The following is an 18,988-nucleotide window of genomic DNA, read 5'->3' on the forward strand; positions in this document are numbered from 1 at the left end:
TATCAATAAATGCTATCCCTCTGATCCTGAGGGCTTCCAAGGCTTCCAAGTGAATGGTAGCAGGGACCTTTCAGGGACTAAGCAAATGTCTGTAGCCATTAGTTCCATGACACCCTGAGCAGATAGTTCATCTTCAGCATACCAAGGGGGACACAGAAGGCACTGAGTTCCCAGGCTCACTATAGCTCCATGAAGGAAGATATGGCCTGGGAAGTCATGCCTGTTCTGATTGACCCTCTCAGTCCATAGTTTCCACAGGCTGCTCCATCCTTGCTCTGGGGATATTTTGGGGGGAATGTAGTTCCCTAAGCTGCCTCCCTGATCTTGTGAGTAAGAATGCACAGGACTGGAAGCCCCCACCCCAAATTCTCCAGATGATGCTAACTCATAGCTGGTCCACAGGTGGGGGTGGGGCTGTCTCAGCATCTCCCACATTGGGTGACCCTGAGAGGACAGAGCTTCAGGCTCACCCACTAATCCTGCTTTGTACCTGGCTTTGATGCTACTGATTCACGGGTGATCTGCAGCCCACTGTGGGGCTTCTGGCACCTTCCTGACCAAAACACACCAATCTTTTCTCCAAGCAAAGGACACACTATCTTGAAGGCTGTCATTGTCACATTTGGTCAAGGTCACTTAATAGGTGAATATTGAAGGCTTCTGATGCAGAGTGTGTATAAAGTCAGATATATCTACCTATAGAGACAAAGGAAGGCTACCGTTCAACATCCCTATGAAGTCCAGCTGCCACCCAGCTCTGGACAGTGGGACAGCTGGGAATCCTGCACTCTGGGGAAGGAGTCACATCATTGACTCTCAGTAGTGTTGTATCTGGTGGGATAGGCTTCCAGTGACTTACGGTGCAGTGAATTCAGCAGCAGGTGTACCCGTGGTGGCTTTAATGGGACATTTGGCTAACCTGGAAATGTGGACAATTCATAAACCGTGGAGGGGGCTTTAATTTCCTCGTAACTAGACTCAGACATTACAGACACCATGACTCCCACTTAAGCCATACATATCCTGTGCAAAGGCAGACCTCTGACTTCATCCAAAAGTCCTTATAAGTGGAATGTCCTATTGTCACACAGTCCCTTCCCACTGGAAATTGGGACTGGAGGGGGCAACGACTGTGGAACCTCTGGTCCTTTTAGTCCTCTGGCAACAACGTATGAGAACCATGCATCCAGATGTTCAGCTTTAGAGCTGGAAGGAGCCTCACCTGCCGAGCCAAGAGCCTTGGGCTGTTCCGTTTAGCCAGCTAGACACACAAGGTAGTTTCTTCTTGTTTTTTAAGAAAAGGCCAGGCACACAGACAGTGGCCACCTGCCCAGTGATGTGATATTTCATTTACAACAGCCCAAGAGCGTAGCTTGTATGTGTTAATATTGGATTATTTCTCTTCATAGTTAGCTGCCTCCTCGCTTCACTGTTTCCATAGCAACACTCCTCAAACACCACTTCCTACTCTGAATACACAATGTAAACAATCTGCTGTTGAACATTTCCCAATTTAGGGGATTGGAGCCAAAGCTGAGAGGCCCTGCCATTAGAGAGGAAGGTGAAGCACTGAGAGGCGAGGTTCGGGCACTCACACAGAGGGGTGCCCAACGCAGCTTGTGGGGGTCAAGACACCATTCAGCTCTTTTGCTGAGGGGGCATTTAGTATGGGAGAATCCAGGGGACTCCTCTCTATCATCACTTAGGGGTGAGGAGTCTCAGGGTCCCGGAAGCGACATAAGTCGTTCCGACTGTGACAGAGCTACGACAAGAACTAGGTCTTTGTGTATGCAAACGCTTCCCCGTCAAGGGTGCCCTGGCAGCCCCCAGCCTGAGTCCACAGCAGACTGTCACTACTCTGCTACACCTTGGCATTCTCTCCTACAGAGCCTGCATACGGGGCAATTCTTCCTAAGGTCAGCACTCTGTCTGTCGCCCAGCCGGACACCCAGGCCACGCTGCAAAGACCTTGCTGGGCTTGAATTCATGAGGGTCTTAGGGCTTCAGGAGCTGTATTTTTCTGCTAGGGAAGCGGGGACTCGGCCTGCTGTCCGAAGAACAGCTGAGGGCCCTGCTCAAGGCATTGCTATTTTCTTTTTATCAAAGGAGCTATTTTTGTTTCCAGTCTCACCCACACATAGTAGTGTCCACAATTTCCACATCCTCAGAAGTAAGGCAAGACTGTTCTTTCTTCTTTCTTTCTTTTTTCTTTTTCTTTTTCTTTTTTTTTTTTAGTAGGGAAGAAAACAAACCTCAGACCATTTTTCTTTTGAATTCTTAGCAACCCTTAACATTCTTTGACTTCTGAGCAAATGATCACATGACTTCTATGTCTTTAGCAGTGAGCCAAAGGACACTCGTGGCCTCCGGAAGTTCAAGAAAGGCTCACAGAATAAGGTGGGGGGGGAAATGCCAGCCGCAGGCACTCAGGCGGACGGGCATCGCTGGGAGGTGGAGGTGAGGTCCCCGCCTAGCTAGCTAGACTTTGGAGCAGTGAGGGGGTTGTGGAGAAGTTCACCCCTGGAAGATTTTAAACAAGCGAAAACCACTTAGTGCTGCTGGTACCGAGAACCTACCACCCTTGCAGTGCCCTGGGACATCTATGGTCTGCTCCATTCACAGCCACCAGAATGATGCTGTCTTGGGGTGGGGCTCATCTGCTGTCTCTCCTCCTAAGGACGGCCCACCAGGTCTCCCCAGAGACCCCAGCTAGAGTCACAAGGGACTCTAAGAGGGTCCCTAAGCGGTAGGCCTGCCCCTTGCTGCCTGTCCTGAACAGGCCCTACTGAAGTCGCCATCATCTGCTTCCTTTCAGGCCCTCAGAATATTTCCCATGCGATGAAATTTACAGGCCTGTCAGGGTTCCAGGCTGTGATGACCTAAGTGGGAACTGATATTAAACCCAGGTAGTAGATGGAGACCACGTTAGCATCTCAGACTCAGGGCTGTGTGCCTCTGTTCTGTTGCTTCCTCTCAGAGGAAAGAGGGGGCTCAGAAAAAGGAACTCTGAGGCAGGAGGTCAGGCTCAGACATTCGACTCCACCACTGCCTCACTGTGGCCCTGAGGAAGGCATGCCCCTTCCCTGAATCTCCATGTCCCCCTCTACAAAGTGCAGGGACGAGTTTGTATTCATATTCCTTAAACATCCGTTCCATGGGGGTCCTGGGTGAGGAGGAGCAGAAAGGACCCCAGGTGATATAGGTTTGGAAATGCCAAATGCAGCAAAGTAAAAGGTGGTCTCCCACAAACCTCCTCAGCACCATTAGCATGCTGTCCACATCCCCCAAGGGAACAGAGCATGCAGCATGTCCAAAAACATGGAAATGGAATTTGGTTCTGTAGCGCATCCCAGATGAGACTGTGATCTCTTGATGGGAACTAGAGGGGAACGTGACAGAAAAAGGAAGAAGAAATGGAAAGAGGGGAGGATGGCAGCGACTCTGATCTCAGGAGGACACTGCAGCCTTAACTTCTCTCCCAGGCCTGGTGTGAATGTTCTAAACGCCACAACATAGCTCTTCGTTATGAAACTCAGCTCTTGAATGCTGATGCTCCATGGCAGAGAGAAAATGGCTGCTGTATCCAGGCATCTCTCTCTTACAGGTCACCAGGGCACCACTTATTGTCATCGCTCAAGGGTACACATTTCTCTCTTGCTCAATGATACCATGTGTTCACCAGTGCTGCCTCTGTGAAAACTCAAGAGGTAAGGTGAGGAGCTAAAGAATGGTGGCATACACACACACACACTCAAATGCATGCATGCACACACACATACACTTAATGCAGTGAGTACACACACATATTCTCATACACACACTCACATACATACACACACACACACACTCGAATGCATGCATGCACACACACACTCAACGCATGCACATGCATGAGTACACACACATATTCTCATGCACACACACTCACATACACACATACACACACACTCGAATGCATGCATGCACACACACACTCAACACATGCACATGCATGAGTACACACACATATTCTCATACACTCACACACACACACACTCTCTCTCTCTCTCTCTCTCTCTCTCTCTCTCTCACACACACACACACACACACACACAGAGAGCTCAAGGTGACTAAGAGAAGGTTCCTGAGAACCAGGTGAGAAGTCCTCAGAAGGCAATTCTGAGGTCTGCCATCTGCTGCCCTTTGAGTGCTGGCCTTTGAGACAGAATGCTATTAACAAGTTTATATATTATATTTACTAGCAGCCTGAGGGATTAGCATCTTTGGACTTGAATGGCCTCATGACTCCTCATATGCATGACCTACAGGAGGATGGTTTTAACTGCTGGTGATGAGGACAGAAAGCTATTCTGCTCTCAGAACCAACAAGCTCTTTCCTGTCCCACTTTGAGGTCTTCCAAATATTTGCTTTTCCCTACCTAGGACCACTCCATCTAATAGAAAGTAAGAATCTGTGGCAGAATTTGTCTTTAAAACCTGGTTTAAAAGGAGGGAGGGGGCAAAGAGCAGTCCCCAAAGCTAACCAAGAACATCCATCAGAAATCCTTTAAATTAAATTAAAACGCTGAATCATTCAGATCCATCCCATTGCATAACAGCCATTAAAGTATTAGCGTTACTTTGGGGGTACTCCGTTATGCAAGCTATTGTTAAATCTCCTCTGGGCCTTTAAAATTTTTCCCCAAAGAGTTGTTGTTTGCTAATTTATTTTTTAAATGGGCTGCATCTGTGTTCATCCTAGCCTTCTATTCAGTTTTTGGCCTCCATGAAAGGACCGCAGAGTGTGCAAAAGTTGGGACCTAGTATTCAAGACACGCTTGATATCTTCAATATTTTCTACTCTACATCTGCAGCGTGTGATGGTAACTAGTACACACACTCAAGCACTGACTGTGCAGTCTATCTCCTCGCTCCATACTTGTGGGCCTCAGTTTTCCCAAGAGGAGGGTTTGGGTGAGGGGGTTTATTCTTGGCAAGACGATTGGGTAGCAGGGGGTCTTGAACTCCAGCTTTGAGCAAGTTGCTTAATTAACTCTTCAAAGCCTTGGCCTCTGACATCTGCAAATGATGGTCCTGGTGGCATGTAGCTGTTAGGAAGATTCAGCGAGTAGATGGATATCAAGGGCTGTGGTTACGGTCTGGCCCAGAGTGAGGAGCAGTAAATGTGATCTACGGTTATAACGATCTTGTGGAGGCCCCAGCAAGATGATCCTGCATGGCAGAAAACCCTCTTCTTATCTTAGGCTTCCCACCGTGACAGGCAGCCATGGCCAGGTGGCTGAGTCCTAACCTGTGAGTGTAGAATGAAGTCACCATGTACAGATCTGACCCATTAAAACCTTCCCATAATATTCTTTATATCTCCCCCCACTGTCTCTACAGATGAGCATGTTTCCCTGGAAAGCCATATTATTAAAGATGGCACAGTCACAGGATAAAAGGAACAAGGGCATTTCAACAATCAGTAGGAAAATAGCCACCTGTGATGCTCCCAGTTTGGGCTTCCAGTAAGAGAGAAATAAACCCCTGAAGTGCTAAGTCAGTGAGATTTGGGGGTAACTGGAGTTCCTATAGCAATGCCCTGGGTACCAAGTCTAATGGAATTGAGACAACTTCCCTGAGGGACCAAACCTGGTTGCAATTGTTTGATCACTCGGTTCCTAGTTTCTGATGTTAACAGGGTGACAACCAAAGTACTTCCAGTTCTCTAGCCGGGGACACAAGCCTGTATGTCTGGCAAGTGCAAGTGCTGGCCTGGTACCTGGCGAGCTCTCTGCAGATGGCTGCCCAAGCTGGCTGCTTGGGCCGACTGCCCCCACACCCTAGACAATGGAGAGTATTTCTGCCCAGATGCCACAGGGAACTGCTAGGGTTACCCAGGCAGTAGCCCACGTCCAAATACATCATTTCAGTCTGCAGAGCTTTGCCAGCCCCCTGCCTTCCTAGTTTGGCTATGCTCAGAGTGGCAATGAGCAGGAATGCCCACCTGGGGGCCGCAGAATGGGAAAAATGAAATGTTTCCTCATTAAAACGCAGAATAGACACATGCTCCTGCAAAACATGGGGCCAAGGAGAGGCTCAGCATGTGGAGTTGCTCTGGAGGGGAGTGGCTGGCCAAACGATACCTGCTCTGAGGTGGAAATGATGCCTGTATCTTCACTCTTTAAATAATTCCCACATGCAGACTTTGCCGGAGGTGTAAAATCCCTCCAACGTTCTCTCCGTCCCTCCGTCTGGTGCCTTCATTCTTCATCACACCATCATCATTCTCACCCACATAGTATGGCTCTTCCAGACAGGCAGAGAGGCAGAACTTCTGATTCTTGAGCTGTAACAAATGAATGAAGAATTATGAAAACATAATGGAGTATATTGGCTTAAGATCAAACCCCCAAGCCTCCCTCGCTTTTGGCTGTACAGGGTACTAATTATAAAGGAAAGTCTGGCTTTTGTACCACGTCACAGCTTGTACTGAGCAAGAGCCAGTGTAGCAGCAGCATTATTGGGGGGTTATTGGAGCCAGATGCCTTGTCATGTAGCTCTCGTGGCTCTCATCGCCCAGGTGTGGTGATGAGTCAGCTGTGATCTGCAGATGAAATGTCCAAGGGGATGGCAGAGCCACAAGGTGGAAGGGACTAGGAGCCCTGAGTGACAATGAGGAACCTGGACTTGCAAACCTGGGCTGCTCCTAAAGAGTATTATGTCGTCACCTTCATGTTGTATGTGATGCATGTGTTCATGGGTGAGTTTAGGTGCATGAATGCTATGAAATGTATGTGGAAGCCGGAAGACACTTTAAATGTTAGTCCTTGTCTTCTGTTTTATGTTTTTATGATTCTTTGTCTCTGTCTCTTTCCCCCCTCTCTGTCTCTGTCTTTCTCTCTCTCTGTTTCTCTCTCTCTCTTTCTCTCTCTCTCTCTCTGTGTGTGTGTACACCTGCACATCCTTAGAGGCCAGAAGACAGTATCAGATCCCCTAGAGCTGATGTTACAGGAGGCTGTAAGCTGTCTTGTGTGAGTGCTGGGAATTGAACATGGGTCCTCTGGAAGAGCAGCCAGTGCTCTTAACCACTGAGCCATCTCTCCAGCCCCACCCACTTTGTTTGTGAAAGGGTCATTTGTTGATCAACATTATGTATGCCAGATGCGCTGGTTTGCAGGCTTCTGGGAGTTCTCCACCTCCCATCTCATCTTGGGGACATTGGGGTTACAGGTGGCTTTACATAGCCCCCTGGGACCCAAACTCATGTCTTCATGCTTAAGCAGCACTTTACCCTCTGAGCTGTCTGTCTCTAGTCTTCTGCATGTTCCCTTTGGCACTCTGGTGCTGAATCTCAGTGTTGTGGTCTGTCAGTCCTTTTGGTTATATATTCTGGGTAGGTTATGGAGTGGAAAGTGTTCTGCTATTAGGTGTCCAGGCAGTGTCTGAGTGAACAGTGAACACAGGCATTGGTTACTTCTGCATTCAAATCATAAGCAGCTGAGGGGGTGAGTTTACAAAGTACTTAACAGCTGTATGTCTTCATTTAAGGGAAGCAGTATTGTCAAGTAACTTCATGATGTGACTATTTAGGAAGGGGCCAGGCAGGAGTGTCCAAGTGCACTGGGATGAACCCACAAGTCCCTGGTGACCTTGACTGTGACGGTAGGTAGAAATCTGGGCTGGTGCTGAAGTGACGAGGGAGCAGCTGACAGGGAAATGTTCTTTATCTCCTCTGTGCATAGTCAAAACTGTGTTTTCCCGCTCTGGAAGAGCTTTACTAAGCACCCCATGGGCTGGGCACCACACGCTGCAGATAAGATAGCAAGCCTTCGAGTCTGTCACTCTTCATTGAACTGAGCTGTGTGACAGACATGCTACAGTGAGATATATACTGGGGCCTTTGGAACAGAGTGGAACCAACTTCCACAGGCAGAGGAAGGGCAGGCAGGAAGAGTCTCAGGAGGTGAGGAGGAGCGGAAAGTCTGCACTGAAGCAGATGTCATTGGATAGTCTACTGCAGAGCTGCAGTCCTGCAGGTCTCACGGCACTTCTAGAAGTCTCCTGGCTCGATGAGACCAGGCTGAAAGTGGTAAGCCTTGATCAGCAGGTCACCCCCAGATTATGGCATCTCTAGCCAGTATAGGAACCTGCCTGTCCCTTTTCCCTTTTGGCATGACAGGCAGCACTGTTTACTGTATGGCTGGTCCTGGCCACCTGTGTGGTCCCGCCCCTTGATACACTGCCCCTGACAGATGAACAGCATGAGCTGAAAAGAAACTTGTTGTTTGCATTATTTGTCTTTGTCCACATAGTGTAATCTGGCCCCTTGGCTCTCTAATTGTGGGCCCAGGACAGGTAGCATTTGTTTTACTTAGGAAGGTTCTAGAAACATAAATACTCAGGCCTCACCCGGAGATGATTGAAGCAGAAACCGGGGTTGGCTCAGCAGGCTAGGTTTTAACAAACCTTCCAGGGGATTCTGAGGCACAAGGAAGTTTGAGAATCATTGCCTGGTCAAGGCAGACTCAATCCATCCTCTTACAGGGGAGGGGTTAGATGTCACAGAGGAGGGTGGGAGATGGCTCAGTAGGTAAAGTGCTTGCTGTACAAGCATGTAGGTCTGAGTTCAAACCCCACACATGACCTACATAAAAGTCTGACATGGTGGGATGCAGTTATAACCCCAGTTCTGGAGGTAAGAAGGGACAGAACATTCATTGGCCAATCAGTCTAGTTCAAAGTGGTAAGCTCTAGGTTCAGTGAGATCTCAACTCTGTCTAAAAAGGAAAGTAGAAAGTATGTAAGACATCCAATGTGAACCTCTGGCCCATATATGTACCCTGGTGCACACATATGCATACATGCATATGTTCCCCCCCCCCCCAATACATTTAGAGAAGTCACAGAGAAGGTATTTCTGTCAAACTCTAAAAAAAAAAAAAAAAACAAAGATGCTGATAATTTATTATATGATTGAAAAGTGTTCTAAAAGAAAAATGGCACTGCACCCATCATCCACAGTCTGAACAACCCTGCCCAAATAGCTAAAAAACCATCAGGCTATGCAGACATCTACCGTGTCAAATAAAAAGAAAATGCACAATTGCAGAAAGAGGCACTTGGAGTTCAGTGGCATTGATGCCAGGGCTCAAGATAAGCCCAGGAAAGTACTTTCCATTTGTGTCTGTGGCCTAGCTGATTTAGGAAATGCTCCTGAATGCTTTGAATTTGAAAGGTACATAATATCCAATTCTCTCTTCTGCAAGCTGAGTCATTAGCGCTGTTGCTGAGGCTATTTGGTAATGGGCACTATTTAAATGAAGCCAAAAAAAAAAAAAAAGTACAATTTCAAACGAATTGCTTTTTAAACTGTCAAATAAAAGGAATCCATTTGTGCATGTGAGATCATTCCAAGGACTCTAAGTATTAACTGAAAGCAGTTGAAAAATGTCAGAAAAGAAGTGTTCTATACCAAGGCTGGCTGAATGCTTCCAGGTGGAAACTAATGACTCCTTTGAACTGATCTAGACTCAAAACTTTGCTTTTATTAGCCCTATGTGAATTTCATGGATCCAGGTTTTAAGTATTAAAACTGAGAAACAAGCCACTGGATTTATTTGTTTTGTTTTTTGTTTGCTACTGTTGCTTTATCTAATGTTACCTGAATGCTGTCTGGATATCAGACACAGGTGTGTTATAACATCAACTCTTTCCTCTGTCTTAAACTGGGTGTCAAGGGCCCTGGCCAAGCAGCTTCCCAAGTAGCATATTTAACAGTTTCCTTTTCCCTTTTTTATTGATGAATTTATCAATCCTTGTCTAGTCTAGTCAATGAGAAGGAAATTCTGAGGATGTATGGAAAGTAACTTTCAAGCTCCAGAGTTGGTGTTTGGTAGCTAACACCAACTGGAGAATGAGCCTCGGTGGTGAGACGCCACTACAGACCAGACAGAATTGGTGGTGAGACACCACTACAGACCAGACAGAACTCTGGATGGTTCTACACTAGGCCCACTCACCTTGGCTCTTTCTGTTTCATACCCTCTAGGTCTTTCAACTTGTGGATTAGTTTCATATCCATGTCTTCAGTACCTTTGTAATGTCCATTATACTGGCAAATTATCCTGTGTTGTCCGGTTCTCTGGAAATGAGGCTGTGATTCCCTGCTTCAGACCCTATCATGTTTCTCCCTCAAGATCCCTTGTCTGGGGATGGGCTGCCCTCCTCCAACTCTATGATAGAGAGGGCAGGAAAAAAAAACCTAGCAAAATGCCCAGGAATAAAAACATTGTGTCCTTGCAGCTAGAAGTTCAAACCTTTCCAACAGATGTTACTATTCTTTACCCCATGATTTTAAAAAAAACCAAAAAACAAAAAAACAAAACAAAAACCTAGGAACCGGAACCAAGAGCCAGAAGTTCAGCAATCGGAAGTTCATCCCTGCAGATAAAGCTCCACTGGAAACTGCAGCTGACTCAGCTTCCCCAGCCATTTTCTGCTAGGTGTTTGTAAGCCTTGGATTTGGTGATGTTCTGCTATTTATCTACCTGCTTACCTGTCTGCCTGCCTGCTCTTTTCCCTTTTACTTTGTTGTTGTTGTTGTTGTTTTTTTTTCTAAAGTTAATAAATTCACCCATTCTCTGGACCATACTAAACTGTAGAAATGAAGATACTGAGCCCTAACCCCACAGCCTCCTCCCCACCACAACACCAGCCCTCTAGGTAACTCTTACCAGTGTCCCTGTGCTTGGCTAACAATTGTAAAATGGCCTTGCCTGTGAAGTACAAAGGAACCTTGCAAGTGGTGGCTAGCTGAAGGAGGCGTTTTTTGGGGACAGTCCCCAGAAGGGAACTCCTCACACTTGACTGTGCCCAAGGTCTCCAGGGACTCTGGTTTAAAATGCACATTGTTGCTCAGTAGGCCTAGGGTGGAGCTGAGCTGCCTGCAAGTCTCCTAAGCTCCCAGGCAATGCCTTGGCTGCTGTGGATCACACTGCGGCCTAATGAGCAGCAAGGGAATGCGCTCTTTCTGCAAAACACTGACTTCCAGAATCCCACTTATCAGGCATACATCTGAGGGATCGCCCCCCTTTGATTCAGCAGACACTGGGTCTTAAAACACAATTTTGTTGTTGTTGTTGTTGTTGTTTCTTGACTGGCTGCCACTTGGCACGGAGCCCACACATAGTGCGCATGTATTTATTTAATTAAACAGAGTTGGCTTTGATCCAAACATGATTTTAACTGGACTTAACCCCTAGTAGGCTAGGTCAGCAAGGGATAAAAACTCAGATAGGGAAGAAGTCTGAGTTAGAGATCCTTCTCCATAAAAGTCCCCTTTTATCTGCACCTGGATGACACCTCCAATAATCTTCGGAAATTTCACTCCTGTCACATTTTAAATGCGGTTTACACTAGGGAATCAAAAGGAAGGGAAGTGGGCAAATAAATCCCATCCAGAAAGTCATGCGAGAAGCTATAAGGTTGCAAAACATCAAAAGCTCGCAACTGTTGGGGGTGGATCCGCAGAACTGCGGGGTTTCTCCCTCTGCCAGATTTGCCAGATTACCAGCGCTTCTTAGGTCGGTGTTGCGCCCCCCACTACACAGGTCTCTCTAGTTAGCCCGGGAGCCCTGCAGAAACCGGTCCCGGCGGGCATCGGTTGGCTTGGTGCAAGCCTGTTTGTTAGCGCTGAGCGAGCAATTAAGGTGCTTGTACAGTGGCTATCTAGGGGTGGTGGTGGTGACCGCCAGGGTCGCTGAGGAGGGGGGACTGGTGGGGGGCCGAGACCCGAGCGAGAGCTCTGTAGAAACCCGGTTTCTGAGAGTCCTTGGCGATGCGGTAACCTGTCCCTCTCCACAGCAACCACAGATGCTGAGGACTCATTTCGGTTCCCCAGGTTCAGAGGGAGCGAAAAGGGGGACAAGGAAAGGGGATTATATTGGTCAGTGGTTGGGCCTCCCCATAGGGAAGGGAGAAGCGCAAGAGGAGAGCGCCCTAGGGGAGGTGTACACGTGCAGGGGAGGGAGGGTGAAAGGCGGGCGGGCGGGCGTGAGGGGAGGAGTAGGGAGGCGAGAGCAGCTTGCAGGAGGCGCCACGGCCTCGCAGACGCAAGCGCCGGCCGCCGCCGAGGAGCCAGAGAGAAAGTTCCCGGGGACAGTGCGCCCGCAGAAGGGCCCAAGCTGTGGCCGCTGCCCGAGACCATCTTGAGTCCGGCGTGTGCAGCGCGCCGTTCGCTTGCACGCACTTGGCTGCCGGGGCTCCGCTTTCCGAGAAGCAGAGGAGCCTCGCGGGCGGGCAGCCGAGGCGGCCGCGACTAAACTTGGACGAGGAGGATGCTGCGAGTGGGCGCGGCGGCGCGGGGCGCGGGGGCGCTCGCCAAGCTCTGATCGCTCCCGGCGGGCTCCGAGCGAGCGCGCCGAGGCGCAGTAGGCAGGTAGTAGTAGCTCCAAGCGCCTGGACTGCGCCAAACCTACCAGCCAAGGCCGCCAGCGCCACCGTGCAGGCGTCGTCAACTCGCCAAGGAGTCATGGTGCGTGCAGCGCGCACGCCCCGCGAGGGTCTCTGAGCTCTGGCTGTGCAGTGCGTCCCCTCCTCCGGTATCCCCATCCGAGCTTCCCGCGCCTGCCTTGCTCGAGGACCATGAACCTATAACCTGGAATCCCTTGCCTGTGAACCGCGCATCGCTCTGTTACAGCCACAGCCGCTGGACCATCGACAGCGCTCTGACCCTTCAAGCTCGGGATCTTCTCCCAGGGACGCCGGGCGCTCGGAGATGGCGCTCCGAGGACCCCTCCGGCCGCGCAAAGTTCGCAGGAGGCGAGAGATGCTGCCACAGCAAGTTGGCTTCGTGTGCGCTGTACTGGCCCTGGTGTGCTGTGCCTCTGGCCTCTTCGGAAGCTTGGGTAGGTGCCGGGAAGGATGTTCTCCTCCCCGGGAGTTAGGGACCCTGATCTGGGAAGCCTCAGGGCAGCTTCAGCTCTTTCCCTGTCAGATTGGTCTCCAGGATTTCCCCTCCCCGCCCGGGGCGGCGGCGGCGGAGGGGATGACTAGTGTATTCCCAGGAGGTTGAGACACGCGCTGGACTGTGGAGCGGTTCCGCTAAGCTGCTCAAGCTCCCTGGGGTTCGGACAGCTGTAGATGTGTGTTGCTGGGGCCGAAGCAGGCACCACCTCTCTCTGGAGTATGCGGAGTAGTGGGCAACTCAGGGCTGCCCAAGGGTAGATTCTCACACACTGAGCAGTGTACTTTGCTGTTCTGCACAGCCGTGAAGGCTGTGCTTATTCTCTCAAATACGGAGAGTCTCAGGCTAGGTCTTAGCTCTCCGCTTGATACTGCTCTGGTCCAAATGGGTAGCCTGGATTTCCTGTCACATCCTCCCGGAACCCCAAACAGAGAGAGGCAGTCTGTCCCTGCGGGAGACTGCTGCCATGTTCCAACCGTTTTTTTTCTCAACTCAGCTTAATCCCTACGGAAAGGGAGGGCTGGCTAACAGAGCCCTGATCTACACTCTTCCAAGCAGAAAGCGACCTAGGAGTCTGTTAAAACATTCAAATTTCAGGTGTGGGGAAAGAAAGGAACGCATGAAATACTTATTTCAGAGGGAGTTGGGCTCCTGTTTAGTCATTAAAGGACATTTTCTACCTAGATAGTTCAGAACTGGGTGCTGCGAACCCTTTAGGGTTCCCCCATGTAAAATAAATGTTGCCCATTTAGCCACCAATGGCTAGAAAGTCCATTAACATAGCGTATTGGGACCGGTTAGAGACCTATGCAGTGATGAGAAAGGCAAGTGAGACCTGATTAAACTTTTAAAAGACACCACTGTCTTTCAACACCCAAGCTGTGATTTGGGGCTAGAGAGATAAAGAGTGGCTAAAGAAAGTTTATTTTTAACACAATGCCCAATACTTTTCAGTTGGACAATTAAACACAAGAAATAAAATGTCTAGGCTGTGAGGTGTAGGCATTCTGGAGGAGGAATTGCTACCCAGCTGAAACAGGGGACATTCTGATAGGTAAATGGATACTTCCCTTGCAGTCTGAAGCCATAGCTATTTTTATTTGCTAGATTGGGGGTTAGCTTTGGGTATTTAACTATTTCTGCTCAGAGGCATCCATGCCTTCTCTGGCTCTGTGTGACCCCTGGACCACAGCATAATGACCTGGGAGCTTGATACTCCAGACTCATAATCTCCACCTTGGACCTACTGAATCAGAGTTGTATTTTGACCAGAATCGCTGAGTGATGATTGTGCACACCTGGCCACCTACCGTCAGATGGATGAGTTCACAGAATTTAATCATCCAGTTGTAGGAATCACCTTGAGCAAATTTAGAGAGTATTTAATGCTTCTAATGAAATCCTTTGTTGAGTCCGGTTGGGTGGCAGGAGCTGAGACCAGCTCAGTCTTGTCCAAGCTCAGATCACACAATGACCTATGTGAAACTGGAAACAGTGGATTAGATTCAGGAATCAGAATGTTGTGTGTGAGCAGGTGATATAGCATACTGCCAATCACTCCCTACGGGTGGCTCTAACTAGCCAAACCTGGGGCTGGAGAGATGGCTCAGTGGTTAAGAGCACATACGGTTCTCCTGAAGACCTGAGGCCAATTCCCAGCACCCCTACTCAGGCGGCTCACAACCACCTGTAACTCCAGGGCCAGGTAGATCTGACTCCCCTGGCTTCTGTGGACACCTGAACTCATGCATGCTTACTCCTGCACAAATAAATACATGTAATTAAAAATAATGAATAAATAGCCCATGGCTGTGGCTGGTCTAGCTCTAGGGACAGGTGTAAGGTCAGTTTTTGAGAACTCAAGAATCACGTTCACCTGATGGTATCCGTGACTTGTTCTTTCCAATCCAGGCCACAAAACAGCTTCTGCTAGCAAACGTGTTTTGCCAGACACGTGGCGGAATAGAAAGTTGATGGCACCGGTAAATGGAACTCAGCCGGCTAAGAACTGCACAGATCCTGGTAAGATGTGGCCTCCCTTCCCTGCAGGCATTTGACCCAGACTGGATTTGATGCTTGTGTGGACAGACCCAGCTATTGTTGGGAAAGATCTTCTTGGGAACCTGAGTGAGAAAGGGTAGCTGCATGGTGTTGAAATGAAGCCTATAGACATTCATCAGCGATGCAACTAAGCAACACAAGAGCTTTATCCGATGTGTTTCCCCTGCTCTCTTGATTCTTTGGCTCTTCCCTGGTAACTTTCATCCCCCACTTTGCTCACTGTGCGAATTCGTTGACCCTCTTGGGACAATGACTCCATAGCTTCTGGGGGGGTATCTTTGTGAGATGCCCTCCAGGCCACTGAATTGAGAAGTCTGGTTGCTGGGTCCTTCCTCTCTAATGGAAGTCCTCAGAAAGCAGACTTTATTCTTTTCTGGAGTACCTGGGGTGAAAGGTTCCCAGGGTTAATATCTAGTCTGTTCTGCTTCAGGCAGGCTTCACTGAAACCAGCACAAAGATCCACCGGTGTAGAATATACCTGCTGGTGGTAGGCACGTGAAAGCTGCCCAGGCCTCTCATAGAGCATTTGCTCTTGATCCATCTCTTGGGTTCTTCATGAAGAATTCAAAAACCCTAATGGGAAATAGAAGATATTGTTGTAGATGGCTTTTCTATGGAGTTTCTGGGCAAAGCATATAATTTTCTGGGATTTCTAACCTATAAAGTAGGCTGAATAGTGCTTGCCTGCTCTGGATCTTTGACGAATTTGCCGAGGCTCTTGCAAAGGGCTGTGTGTAGGAGATGGCACCCCCCACCCCCTGGCAAAGGGGTGGCTCAGATGCAGAGCACCAGGGTTCTGGTGTCGGCTTCAGTAAGACAGTGTTTTCTAGGTTAGGAAAGGTCTGGTAGAGACACAATTCGCACAACTCATTGGCGCTGAAGCTGGCTTTGGAACCCTGGTCTGAGTGCCTACACTGTCTTGGGCTTAGGAAGGCTTCTGTCATCTCTCTAAGCTGTCTTTCCCAAGAGGCCTTCTAGAAGGACTTTGGGGTATGGAGGAACAACGATGACTTTCAAAGCAGCATTGTCATTCCCGTTGAGCCAGGTCATGTATTCCTGGTCATCTTACCCATCATGGTGACCCTACAGGTAGTGGTATCATGCTGCCATCGGCATTCCCAACACATCTTCTTAGTTCAGGTATTACCCTGGCTCCTGCCAAGGGGTTTACTCAATCACTAACGCGTGTAAGGCTAGAGACAGGTAGTACCGGATCTCTTCTGTCATTCCAGGGACCTGGCATTCTAGAATTGGCATCTTGATTTAAACCGGGCCCCACTTCTAACACTAAAGTTTTCTTCTGCTCTACCATGGTCCCCATAGTTTCAGTTTGGTCAAAAAAAGCATTCACAGACTTTCAAGCGGTGTGTTCTGTCTCACAGGAAAGACTGGTCTTGTGGAAAGGGAAATGTGAGAGACCACCCGTCTTTAGCAATAATTAGCACTTTGATTACACTTTATGCCGAGTGTAATCCAGAGTGGGGCCTAGCACATAGAAAGGTCCGTCAGTGAGACGATGCGATGAAGTCCATTTTGATGTGTGACGTACAGCAGTCTTCATGGTCTTTTTGTAAAGACGGGGACATAAAGGCCAGTTTAGTGACTTCTAAATATCTCATCTCTGCGTTACCTGACTTCTGGTGCTTAGTTACTTTTCTGTTGCTCTGATGAAACACCATGACCAGGGCAACTTTATTATTTATTTGTTTGTCTTTTGTAAAAGGTGTTTAATTGGGCATAGAGTTTCAGAGAGTCCATGATGGTGGAGCAAAGGCAGGGCAGTAGGGACAGCTGGGAGCTCAATCTTGAACCACGAGTCAGAGGCAGAGACACACGCGCACATACTGGTAATAGCACAAATCTTTTGAAACCTCAAATCCAGCCCATGACATACCTCCAACAAAGCTACACCTCCCAGCCCTTCCCAAACCTACCAATTTGAGGACCAAATATTCAAAAGGATGAGCCATTCTTACTCAAATCACCCCAAGTGCCATACCCTTCCCACTCCTACCTCATCTCTTCCTAAGCCAGGCAGGGGCTTCCCTTTCTGCCTCCTCTTTTTATTTTACATATCAGCAAGCATTTGCTACTATTCTGTGCCAGTTTCTGTGTGTCTAAGTAGGTTACAAGAGGCAGCCTCTGCCATTAGGTAGCTTGTAGCCAAGGAGAGTGGACAAGATCATGACCCAGAAAAGCCACATGACAATGAAGAACCACAGAGACCTCCAGTCAGCCCTGAAGCAGACTCTTTTTTTTTTTTTTTTTTTTTTTTTTTTGGGTGCACATAGGGGGAAGAGTGGCATTCTGGGATTCTGGCTATAGACGAGGTTGGCCTTTGTTTTAATGGCAGAAACCTTCCCAACTTAGTTTAACAAACAAGAGAAATGATTGACTTGGTAACTGGAGAATGTGGTGAGAGGTTAGAAGGTGTCCATAACTCATCTCCCCAAGTCTCTGGACTCAGTTGTATTCTAGCATGGGAAGATGGTCACCAAAAGGTCACTCTCATGTCCTTACACTCCCTTAACGTTGCAAAGAGTGTATCTGAACCCTGAGACATGTTCTGGTGATAACCCTAAGTCAACTATTTGGGCCAGATGAGTGTTGGGTCCTGGATTGTCTTAGGCCTCAGTCACAGGCTAAACATCTGGAGTGACCAAACAAAGCTGCTTCTCCAAGTACCACCTGGGAGTCAGTGTGTGCCTGGGGGTCAGTGTGGCTGTGCTTCTGAGTGTTAGTGTCTCTGGGAACCCAAGAGGCTGTGTGCCTGGGCACCTGTGGGTTGGTGTGGCCGAGCACTTCTGGGTCAGCATGGCGGGACACTTGGGGAGCAGGTAGATGCTCACCCAAGGCTTTCATCCTGGGCTGCTGCTGTGATAAAGGTGGACTGGGTCTCCAGGTTAAAGTTGAGAAGTGTGACAGAGCCCATGCTTTTCAAGAGTGTGATGGGTGTTTCCAAGAAGTCAGAGTTGGTGCTGCCAAGGCTGGGGCCATAGTTTCATTGTAGGGGCATCACTAGGATCTGGCTAGGAGCACCATCTCTCTTTCTCTCCTACTAGATCAGAATATGCATCCTAACAAGGTCCCCAGGGAGTCATGTGTACATGAGATGCCAGTGAGCATGCCCTGGAGTGCTGCTGCTGGACACTTGCAGGTAGATGCTCCATCATTATTTGAACGTTAGACGGAGGCACGGCTTCCCGCTGGTGTATTGCCTGGCATGCCCGAGGCTCTGCCTTTGATTTTTCCCGGCACTGAAAAAAATCACGTGTGGATGTTTAATAAAAAGTTAGACTTGGTTTAACATAAGTAACTTTCCCAAGTATTTGTTATTTATTTTCCACATCAGGGAATAAAAATAACTACTTAATTTTGGTCAATACTGTCTATAGAAAATTCATAATTTCCCCTCAGAAGTTTGAAGGCATGCTCTGGCCCTCAGGCCTCAGATATTTCTTTTCACAGTGTGTACGAGTGAGTGGTTCACAACCTTCCTAATGCTGTGACCCTTTAATAAAGCTCCTCAAGTTGTGGTGAATCTCAGCCACAAAGTTATTTTTTATTGCCAACTCACAACTGTAATTTTGCTACTGTTATGAATCATGATGTACATTTTTGGGTTTTCCAATGGTCTAGGTGACCCCTTGTGAAAGGGCTGTTTGACCCCCAGAGGGGTCGTGACCCATAGGTTGAGAACTGCTGGTCTACACAGAGCAAACACTACAGCAGGCAGAGGTCTGGGCATATCCAAACTGTGCAGTAGTAATGAGCGACAGAGACCTTGCGTTCCTTAGTTACTACTTCTGGCCACTCTAACAAAATGCCCCAGGCTGGGTGGCTAACCAGATGCTTTCTCACAGTTCTGGAGGTTGGGAAATTTAAGATCAAGTTTTTGGTTGTCCTGGTGTCTGGTGAGGACTTGCTGCCTACCTTTAGCTCACTATGGCAGTGAGAAAAAAAATGATTAAGCTTCCCCCC

The 18,988-nt window shown here is 48.5% G+C and overlaps 1 protein-coding gene across 2 annotated transcripts in view; it reads left to right on the forward strand.

Annotated features, from left to right (window-relative positions):
* Positions 1-12,683: 12,683 nt before the first annotated feature.
* Slc24a4 (solute carrier family 24 member 4) overlaps positions 12,684-18,988 on the forward strand; it is a 129,052-nt gene continuing 122,747 nt past the window's right edge. For both annotated transcript variants that reach the window (XM_051196500.1, XM_051196501.1), the window contains exons 1-2: positions 12,684-12,887; positions 14,858-14,968. In XM_051196500.1, the coding sequence (XP_051052457.1) occupies positions 12,758-12,887; positions 14,858-14,968 (241 nt within the window). In that variant the 5' untranslated portion in view covers positions 12,684-12,757. The remainder of the gene's footprint in view (positions 12,888-14,857; positions 14,969-18,988) is intronic.

This window comes from Phodopus roborovskii, unplaced genomic scaffold (genome assembly GCF_943737965.1).
Source record: "Phodopus roborovskii unplaced genomic scaffold, PHOROB, whole genome shotgun sequence".
NCBI classification, from domain to species: domain Eukaryota; kingdom Metazoa; phylum Chordata; class Mammalia; order Rodentia; family Cricetidae; genus Phodopus; species Phodopus roborovskii.